Source organism: Chanos chanos, chromosome 8 (assembly GCF_902362185.1).
Source record: "Chanos chanos chromosome 8, fChaCha1.1, whole genome shotgun sequence".
Classification (NCBI taxonomy): domain Eukaryota; kingdom Metazoa; phylum Chordata; class Actinopteri; order Gonorynchiformes; family Chanidae; genus Chanos; species Chanos chanos.
Genome location: NC_044502.1, coordinates 37,539,312 through 37,549,410, shown reverse-complemented (window position 1 = coordinate 37,549,410; position 10,099 = coordinate 37,539,312). Strand labels below are relative to the sequence as shown.

General features: G+C 40.2%; 2 protein-coding genes across 2 annotated transcripts; one reads left to right on the top strand and one right to left on the bottom strand.

Moving 5' to 3' along the window:
• Positions 1 to 113: 113 nt before the first annotated feature.
• zfat (zinc finger and AT hook domain containing) lies at positions 114 to 7,062 on the top strand. Its single transcript, XM_030782360.1, has 15 exons — positions 114 to 258; positions 611 to 880; positions 979 to 1,158; positions 1,256 to 1,409; positions 1,789 to 3,137; positions 3,253 to 3,485; positions 3,724 to 3,808; positions 4,104 to 4,253; positions 4,565 to 4,738; positions 4,882 to 4,970; positions 5,108 to 5,246; positions 5,774 to 5,898; positions 6,199 to 6,316; positions 6,448 to 6,575; positions 6,763 to 7,062. Exons 1-15 carry the CDS (start codon positions 114 to 116, stop codon positions 6,985 to 6,987), a joined length of 3,564 nt encoding a protein of 1,187 aa, XP_030638220.1. The 3' UTR covers positions 6,988 to 7,062.
• Positions 7,063 to 7,900: 838 nt separating this feature from the next.
• On the bottom strand, positions 7,901 to 9,656 carry rbfa (ribosome binding factor A). Its single transcript, XM_030782757.1, has 7 exons — positions 9,392 to 9,656; positions 9,214 to 9,244; positions 8,965 to 9,135; positions 8,732 to 8,844; positions 8,562 to 8,646; positions 8,372 to 8,448; positions 7,901 to 8,270 (listed from the first exon to the last, which is right to left on the bottom strand). The coding sequence occupies exons 1-7, from the start codon at positions 9,619 to 9,621 to the stop codon at positions 7,904 to 7,906; spliced, it is 1,074 nt and encodes a 357-aa protein (XP_030638617.1). The 5' UTR covers positions 9,622 to 9,656; the 3' UTR covers positions 7,901 to 7,903.
• Positions 9,657 to 10,099: the final 443 nt, after the last annotated feature.

The following is a 10,099-nucleotide window of genomic DNA, read 5'->3' as shown; positions in this document are numbered from 1 at the left end:
AGATATAGAAATCATGTTTGGCCCCATCACTAGTTAAATGGGTGTCAGTACAACCCAGTCTAAATACCAGTTTACTCTGCATCAATTTGTTCACAGGGGGTGCTCCAATCTTCATGTGCAAAATATGCAACCTGTTCTCTCCAAGCCAGTCTATGCTCTTGGTTCATGTAACAGAGACACACTCCACTGAGGGTGGGAATCCTGATGATATCATAGTTCCTCTGAAGCCTTTACCAAGCCAGCAAGAAAATGGGACAGGTAAGTGGCTCTAAGGAAGTAATCTTTATCACAATTTAAGAGCCCATTTTACTGAAAATCAATTGTGTACATTGATAATGAATGTATAGTAGTCAGTGTGATATGAAACAGTGGATATTATACTATGCCTTATTTAAGTTGTCATATAGCAATTCAGCATTAATCTACCATTTGATGATTCACACAGTTGTAGACTGTACATTTAACCAGGAGTCAATGGTCCCTGATATCAATAATATTTTCACATAACTGTAAGATTATTAACTGTAATTATAAATGTAAATGTAAGATTATACAATTTTAGGATAATTGTCACTGTTTTTGTTTTTTTGTTGTTGTTGTTTTTATTCAGATGGTGTAGTCAAGAGGAAACGTGGTAGACCTAAGGGCTCTACTAAAAAGATCCATGCAGAGGAAGTGACATCACACACAGCATCCAGTCAAAAGCAAAAACAAACATTAGATATACAATCAGAAACTGTCGCAGAGCAACAGACTGATGATGGCAGCGCTCTGGAGTGTAAAAGATGCAATCGCAAGTTCAGCAATAAGCGGCAAATTTCCAAACACATCTGCTTTGTAGGACTGAAAGAGGCAGGCGAAGAAGAAGAGGACGACAATGGTACATATATGTCTAGTGTTCCTTACTCAGGATTTATGTTGTTGTAATAATCATTACTTTTACTACTACAGTCATTGTCTTTTCTTACTCTACTTCAGAACATGACTCTGAGGCCAAACAGGGAATAGGAAGTGGAGAGGAAGATAAAGAACGGGCTCCAAAGAGGGCACGCACAATACGAACAGAGAAGGTCTCTTGCGTAAAGGCATCAGAATCAACAACTGGCTCTAAAAACCCCATCATCAGCGTGATTCTTGCGGCCCATGAAGCCATTCCTGGTAAGAGATTGACTTCTCACACTAATGCTGGGAGGTTCAGAGGTCTTCTTGTACTTATGAAAACTAAATGTAAATAAACTTACTTGTCTCATTTTAGGTGCCACTAAGATAGTTCCTATTGAGGCTGCCACAGCAGAACCTGCTCCTCAGGCAGATGCAGATACAGGTTCTCAAGAAGCAGGGTCAAAAAGAGGATACCAAGAATATGCCATACAGCAAGCTGCCTATGAAGTGCCTTTGAAGTCAAACAGGTATGATTTCTCAATTATACATAACACAGGGCAAGTGTATTAGTTAGAGTTCCTGAGCACTCTGAGGTGAAATTTTAGTATAGTCCTCCTTATCAACCTGGTTTAGAAAATTATCGGTTTTGTAACTTTTTATTGGTTCTCATTTATTCATATTCTTAATTTTACTACTATTTATTCTGTTCCGGTATGTGTAGGCTACAGTTTCAATAATGTGTAATAGCATCATATTGTAGAGTTAACTCTCATAATAAACTCTAATTTATGTTCTCAAACACATGATTACTTTAAAGTGCCCAAGAGCAAATGGAAAAGAAAATAACACAGAAATGAGGAATTTGATTAATTATGTTTTATTTAGTTATGCTTCCCCCCCACACAGGTTGGGTCAGACCCAGCTGAAAATCTTCACTTGCGAATACTGCAACAAAGTCTTCAAGTTTAGACACTCATTGCAAGCACATTTGCGAATCCATACTAATGAGAAACCGTTCAAGTGCACCCAGTGTGATTACGCCAGCACCATTAAAGCCAATCTCAGCGTCCACATGCGTAAGCACACTGGAGAGAAGTTCAGCTGTGAGCACTGCTCCTTCAGCTGCCTCAGCAAGGGTCACCTCAAAGTGCATGTAGAGAGAGTGCACAAAAAGATCAAGCAGCATTGCCATTTCTGTAAGAAGAAGTACTCAGATGTTAAAAACTTGCTCAAGCACATGCGAGAAAGCCATGACCTGGAGGACAAGAAAGTCAAAGAATCCTATGATGAGTACAGCCTTCAGACACGGGAGGGCAAGAGACAGCTTTTATACGACTGTCAGATTTGCGATCGCAAATTCAAGAACGAGCTTGACCGCGATCGTCATATGATGGTCCATGGAAGTAAAAGACCTTTTGGCTGTGAGCTGTGCGATCATGGTTCAACCAAGTTTCAGGCTTTGCAGGCCCATATAAGAAAACATCCCTTTATATATGTGTGCGCTATATGTCTGCAGAAATTTGTCAGCTCTGTGCGTTTAAAATCACACTTGCGTGAGGTTCACCCTGATGCAGAAGAATCCCCAGCCTTCACCGACTCCATCAGGAGTAGTTTCTGTCTTTTGAAACCCGGCGATGACATTCAGCGAGAGATGCTCAAACAGGACGAACTTGAGATCACTGAGGAGCTGTCTCTCCTCAATGCCCAGGAGGAGGTTCTAGTTTCAGACATTGACAGCACAGAAAAGCAAGAAGCTCAAGTCCAAAGCTCAGAAGCCCTGACAGTAGAAGCGGAACTACTGCCACAAGATTTACACGAGGAGTTACCCCTCAAGGACAGCAGTGATGTTTGTGCAGTTAACGAGAGTCAAAAATCCATAGAAAGAAGCACTCAGGATGTGATCTGTGATCAAACACCAAATAAGCTTCAAAACGACCAGCTGCAGGTAGAGTGCAATGCAGCAGAACTGGAACATCCTGGTCAAGAGGTCATACCTTTGTCTTTGGGTGATAGTTCTGCGGCCAGCACAGATGAATCAGAGGGTAAGCATTCTTTATCACAAGCTAATTGTCAGGTGGAAGAGACTCTAACACAAACAGACACTGCCCCTGATGGTGAGGAGGACACACTTGGAGTACAGCAAGAGAAGTCGGCTTTCAGACAGATCATTGACCAAATGCAAAAAAGGAGATTGAACATGGAGGTTTTTGAAAGAATACGGAAGGTATATGGAGATCTGGAATGTGAATATTGTGGTATGTATAAGACATCTCTTTTTACTCACAAGGGGTTTTTTTTGTCAAAACAGCTGATTCTTTCCTTGTGACTTCTTTGACCTGACAATCTCTTTTTATGACATTGCTTTGTCAGGTAAACTCTTCTGGTACCAAGTGCATTACAATATGCACGTGCGAACGCATACACGGGAGCATTTGCATTACTGTTCTCAATGCAGTTATTCCTCCATCACCAAGAACTGCCTCAAACGCCATGTCATTCAGAGACATAGTAATATTCTACTTAAGTGCCCCACTGAAGGCTGCCAGTACTGCACTTCTGATAAATACAAGTTGCAGGCCCACCTCAAAACACACACCGACCCAGTAAGTCATAGACATTTTTGTCTTTTCCTTTAATGTTTTAGTCATTTGAGTAATAATTCATATTCTGGTATGTTGAAGCACCCTACACATTATGAATCACAACAAATAAACAAATACAACTGGTTAAAGAAATTCTTCTTTAAGCAGTATTATTTGTTCATTTGTTCATTTCTTTGTTTTTGTCGTGATTCATAGTTGGTTTTGAAAAGAATACTCCATTTTCCTTATTCATTTCCAGGAGAAAAAGAGTTTTGTATGTCCTGTGTGTGAGCAGTCATTTCCAGAGGACAAACTGAAATCACATATCAAAACCAACCATCCGGGTGAGTTACAGTAAAATGTCACTTCTCCTTATCTGACAAATCATTAAACATAATTGTCATATCTTGTTTCAGTTAGGCTCTGTATTTGTTTCATATGATGTTTACACTCTGTAAGTCTCTTTAAGTCCTATTCTGATGTAGTACTGCTTAATATCTCCCATAATCAGTATTCAAACCAATATAAGATTTCATAAGGTCAGAAACAATGGTTCATTTTGACTTTGTGAGCATTGATTTGTTCAGAGCAAATGACTTTCCATATAACTAATGAAATAAATGCCTTTTTTTTCTTCAGATGCACCAATAGACACCATTTCTGAGGCTCTGGGAATGCGGGTGCAGATGAAAGGAGTGATTGGGAAAAGAGCTTCCAAATGTCCCTACTGCGATTGCTACTTCATGAGGAGTGGAGCAGACCTACAGCAGCACATATGGGCTCATGAAGGTCGGAACAAATGTCGTTTTTTTTTTTTCCCCCAAAAACTGATATCTATGTTTAGTTCTTAGAATGGAAACTGTAGCCGAAGAAACAGATGTTGATGGTTTTCAGTGATAATAGTTTCCGTTTTGTATATTTTTGCATATTTGCTTTCTTATTCCGTGCCAGTACTTTCCATACATGGGGGAGATCCACTCAAAGAAACACAGAGACACATACCTCATACATTCTGAAATACGTCAGATTTTCAAAGGTTTAAGGAGTACAGCTGTAAAAGACATCGCAACGACTTCATATTAATCTCTTTCGTGTTACAGGAGTGAAACCGTTTAAATGCTCCCTGTGCGACTACGCCTCTCGCAGCAAAAGCAATCTAAAGGCTCACATGAACAGACACAACACAGAGAAAACTCACCTGTGTGATCTGTGTGGGAAGAAGTTCAAGTCCAAGTCCACTTTAAAAAGTCACAAGCTGATGCACACAGCCGACGGTTAGTTCACCATGAGCAGTGACACATTCAGCCATTTCAACAAACGCGATACACAACCATCAATTCTCTCCTTATGAAGAAAAAAAAAAAAAAAAAAAAAGAAGTCACTTAAGATGTTGGCCTTTTCTTTTTCTGTTAAATAGGAAAACAGTTTAAATGTACTGAGTGCGATTTTACTGCTGCACAGAAGCCTCAGCTCCTACGCCACATGGAGCAGCATGCTTCGTTCAAGGTATCTCCATTCACAGTATTTTTTTTTTTCTTTTTTTTACTCATTTTTTGTGTTCATTATAGATTGAATATAATACTCTCTACATTTTCTGTTTTTTATTAAAACCAAAACGCTCCGTGTCTCTTTTCCCTGCCCAGCCCTTCCGTTGTGCCCATTGCCACTATTCGTGCAACATATCAGGTTCACTGAAGAGACATTACAATAAGAAACATCCAAATGAACAGTATTGCAACGCGGGACCTGGGGCAGCCTCTTCCGAAACAGTGATAGAGCAAGGTAGGTTTATTCCTACAACCCAGTGGTCATGTGGCTGTGCATTTATTCTGTATAACCACACCAACCTGCATGCATCTAAAATGCGTTAATAAAAAAATCAGTGACCATACCAACTGGATCTTGGCCAATTTATGGAAGTAGACAGGTTTGCCCTTCCGTACACAGAAGTGATGTGACTGACATTGCCACGTGGCCTCGGCCCATGTATGTCCCAAAAGAGTTTCCTTTTATAATGTTCAGTGTGATGAATAGCATGTACTCTTTTTTTCTCCAGTGATGACCACAGTTGTGTCTCATGAATAAAATTGTGCATCGATTGCTTTTATAAGTATAATAATGCACTGCGAGAATATCAGCTGGTACAAAAATAACTGACTGACTACCAGTGTGTAATTTTTTTACTTATAACTGCTCACGCTGACCTTTAACGCAGCTCTGCTTGTCTGTGTCTCCTGAAATAGTGTCTCCTGTGTGTTTGAAACAATGAACCGTGCTTAAAACATTACTAATGTTGTGTTTTTCCCCAGGTGGAGTGAAGTGCCCAGTGTGTAATTATGTTTATGGTACTAAATGGGAGATGAATAGGCACCTGAAGAACAAACATGGTCTCAAGGTTGTTGAGAACGACAGTCTTGGGCTAAATCAGTGGGAGGTGAGACTGAGACTTCGTAAGGGAATAGTCATGAAATCAATTTTGAATGTCAACTGACAGTAGTGGCTGATCATTTAAATTTTCAACTTCCCCACTTACAAGACAGATTGCACTCCAAATCAGTAATTCCGCTCCAGTATTAGACTTTTCCTCAGTTAGTCCTAGTCTTAGGTCATCCTGAATTTTGCCAAGCTAGAGGCAACAACTTAACTTTTTTTTTTGTTTTCTTGAGAGTGGGGGGTTGTTTAAACTGGAATGGAAGTGACCAAGTGCATGTGTCCCTGGTGTCTGTGTAACTAGGTGGTGGAGTCACTGGAAGAACCCACACAGTATTTACACATAACTGAGACAGAAGACCCACAGAGTACAGAAACCGCTGTATCAGCGTTACAGGACCTGCGCTTCAACACACAGAATGGTGAGATGTTTCGACTAAAATGAGGCACTACTACAGTGGTTTTATGACTTTAGGTGGGCAACCAAATCATGATGATTCAATCTCTTTGTTTTGCATTTTTTTGTGCAAAGGTGTTGTGTCAACCTCTACAGGAGACAGACTGGATCCCACTGCAGTTAATATTCTCCAGCAGGTAATCGAGCTGGGGTCTGACAATCCTGATGCTACTGTGGCCTCGGTGGTTGCCATGGCACCTGGTACAGTTACTGTACTTGAGCAGGTGAGCATCTTATACTATGCATACATTTTAACATGCTAATTACAGAAACTGAGGAGATATAATAACTGACATGTGACAATAATTTTCCATTAAGCGTGTGCTAAGAGCTTACGCTCAGGAGCTGCAAATAATGAAATGTTTACAGAAGTTTATCAATGTGACTTTTTCATCCACTACTATTTTGTAGGTTGCGGAGGAAGAGCAGCAGACAGATCACGCCATGATGATCCAGGACGCTCTTCAGCAGGCTTCGGTCGGTCTAGGAGAGGAGCACCACCTGGTGGTGTCATCAGATGACGTGGAGGGAATCAAGACCGTCACCGTGTACACCCAAGGGGAGGACGCCTCTCAGTTCATAGTCTACGTTCAGGAGGCTGTGCAAACCGAGGAAGCAACCGCAGAGGTTGTGTGAGGAAACCAAACCTTGTCCCAGAACTGCTCAAAGACACGTTAGCTCACCAGACCTACATCTGGAGACTGCCACTTGATTGTCTTATCTCCTGCTACTCTCGTTTGGGTGACAGATGACCTGTGACGATTCCACACCACATGGCAGTTATCTCAACAAGAAGCCATGTTATCATATAATCTCTCTGTGAGGTTATCGTTTGCTGCTAATGAAGGAGAGTCGAAAAAGTATTTCTGGTGAGGAATGAGGTGTGGTTGGACTGGCACGGATAGTGCAGTTTAAACCAACCACTGTTTCACAATCCTGTGTCACATAATTTCAAATAAAACTATAAAAATGGACTTCTTCGAAAAAAGCTTTCCCAGTTTTGCCAGATTTATCACTTTGTATTTTTGCTAAGACATAGATGGCTTAGATTATACCAGTAGCCTATACAACATGCCCTCTGTACGAATCATGCATAGCACCTTACTCCCATATTTTGTTTTATTGTACTTAGCAAATTCTCGTTTGTTGGTGTCATAGTTTAAGAAATATGGTAATTATGAACCCTAATGGTCCTATTCATAAATCACATTACATTCATCTATCACATAACCTTTAGATACTCAATTCAACTTTTTGTATATTATTTTTTCTACAAACTGTACACACCATAGTTCTTAGACATTGTAAATAAATATTTTTTAATGAAAAATCAAGGTCTGTTTTCCTAGAGTTTGATTATTTTATATGCATGAAAGTGATTTAAAACAGAAAGGATTAATGAGCTTGTCAATGAGCATGTTAATGAGCATACCATACAAAAAATGGATGTACACACAGAAAAAAATGTTTTTGATGAAAATCCAGTATATGATCTGTTAGAATGACATTAACTTCAATACAATATTAATTCAGAACATGAATAGCACAAACTTCAATATCTCTGATTATCCTCAGTCATTAGCTCCTTGATTTGCATGTCCTCAAGGCTGTACTCATTGCCTCTGTTATCATCTTGTTCTTCCTTTTGGTTACTCCTCGCTAACAGGAAAGCTTTTGGGGTAATGTCGTCATCTTTCAGCTTTTTGGACTTTCTTTTCTTTTTCTCTATGATTTTTTGCTTCCGAATCTCTGCTAGTGCGTCAAGCTGTTGCTGAGTAAGGCCTGCAGTTGTAGTCTGGGTGAGAGTGTCCTTTGACCTCTGTTTGTATTCCTCAATTTGTTTATGTAGAGCATCATGATCGACACCAAACAGGACTGTTTTTTTCGTCTTTGGAGAATCAACGGAGTGTAGCATCTCCCTGTAGATCGAAATAGTGATAGATATAACAATGTACATTATTCATTACAGTACCACTGCCGAGATACACTTAAGAACAGAGAGAGTGAATTTGACTCTCACCCTCTGTCTTCGTTTAATGACTCATTTTTGGCATCCTCCTGAGGACCAAAGTCAGCTCTCTTGAGAAGGTTTTCAACCTAATGTTAAATTGAACAATATGGTAGTTTAGATTCATCCCAAGTGAACAATCATCCTGCATGGAAATGAACAGCTTTATGCTTTCCTCCACAATGGGAGTTAGGTACGTTACCTCAGTAACAGCGGCATACTGTTTATCTCTGATGAAGGTAACGGGTGGTAAACTGCCAAGGATTTGCTGGGATATAAGAAGATATCTGAAAAACACAGAAATATATGTAATTACTTTGGCGTCCCAGTAAAATGTCTGCGTGGATTACGTAGCCAGAAAACAAGATGTACCGTATCCGGGGACCACACTTGTCAAGAGCCTGCTGAATCTGGTTATCTCTCTCAGCGCTCCAACTTGTCTTCCAGTATATTCGGCAAGCAGAGAAATCTGGACACAATGAAACCTTGGACAGACGAGACAGTTGTGAAATGTTAACATTCATCACATCCTTTGATATTTCATGAACTGCTATTATGATGACCAGTCAAATTTAAAACTGCACGATGAACAGTGATGGTTTTACCCTGGATATTTCCACACCGTAGGCAGGTATCTCAGAATTAACCTCGTGAGAACTAAGCATATCTGCTACAGCCTTGTGGAGGATGCTGTTCAGCACTCGTACTCGCGCATTGTCTTCGTGGTTTCTTTTCTTTTGAGGTTTCAATGCATCAATCGGACTGGGTGGTAACCCCTGGGAGATAAGAATGTCTTGTCATTTATGCACGATACTTAATGGCTTACATAAACTGTGGATACTGTACATACTTACCCGTTGAGGGGTTTCATACCACTTCTTCCTCCTGCCAGGAAACAAAGTTTGTGAGCACCAATGGACGTTTTTAAGTTATCCAGGTCATACACAGGCATGTCGTTGTTAGCTCTAATAGCAGTTAGCAAGCAATTGTGCATAAACGTTACTTGCCCTGACAGTCACGTCGCATACTTACTTTTTGTTGGCGAACATCTTCATCAATTTGTTAGTTGCCCAATGGCACGTAGAGGTGTGCAAGTTCATTTTCCAAAGGCAACTCAACGGGGTCGACCAAATGTTTACATCTCTATTCGATAGCAAGGTAACAGGTGTTAACTTGTTTAAAACAGGCATCATACCGTTGGTGAAATGTCGATTTAAGAAACGACATTTCTGGAACAAATAACTAGTGTTCATCTGGAACATCTTCGAGAATATTTCATGAAAAAATGTTTAACAGTTTCCCGGCATTGTTTTTGCGAATGTTCTCACACAAAACTGCTCTCTCGCACGCTAACTCATGTACCAGCGTTTGTGAACAGGAAAACTAATCGAAACGATATTGCATCGATGAGATCGGCGCATCTGGCCTCTGAAAAGTCACTAAGCTGTTAAGCCTACAACAAAATTCGTCATGTAACCAAGAATAGAACAAAAATTACTCGATATTAAACAAGTATGTATGTACGTACATATATGATAGCAAGAGTGCAACCAGCTATCGGTAGGTTGTAGTATGTATGCTAAATATAGTCACGCTAACTAATCTTGGACTCTTGAATGTGTGCCCCCCCCCCCCCCCCCATACAGCGGTCACAGAAGGGAAGCCTGATTTGGGGGAGATCGACTGATCATTTAGATTTTATTATTGATCTCGTTCTTTTATTAATAAATATTTCAAAAT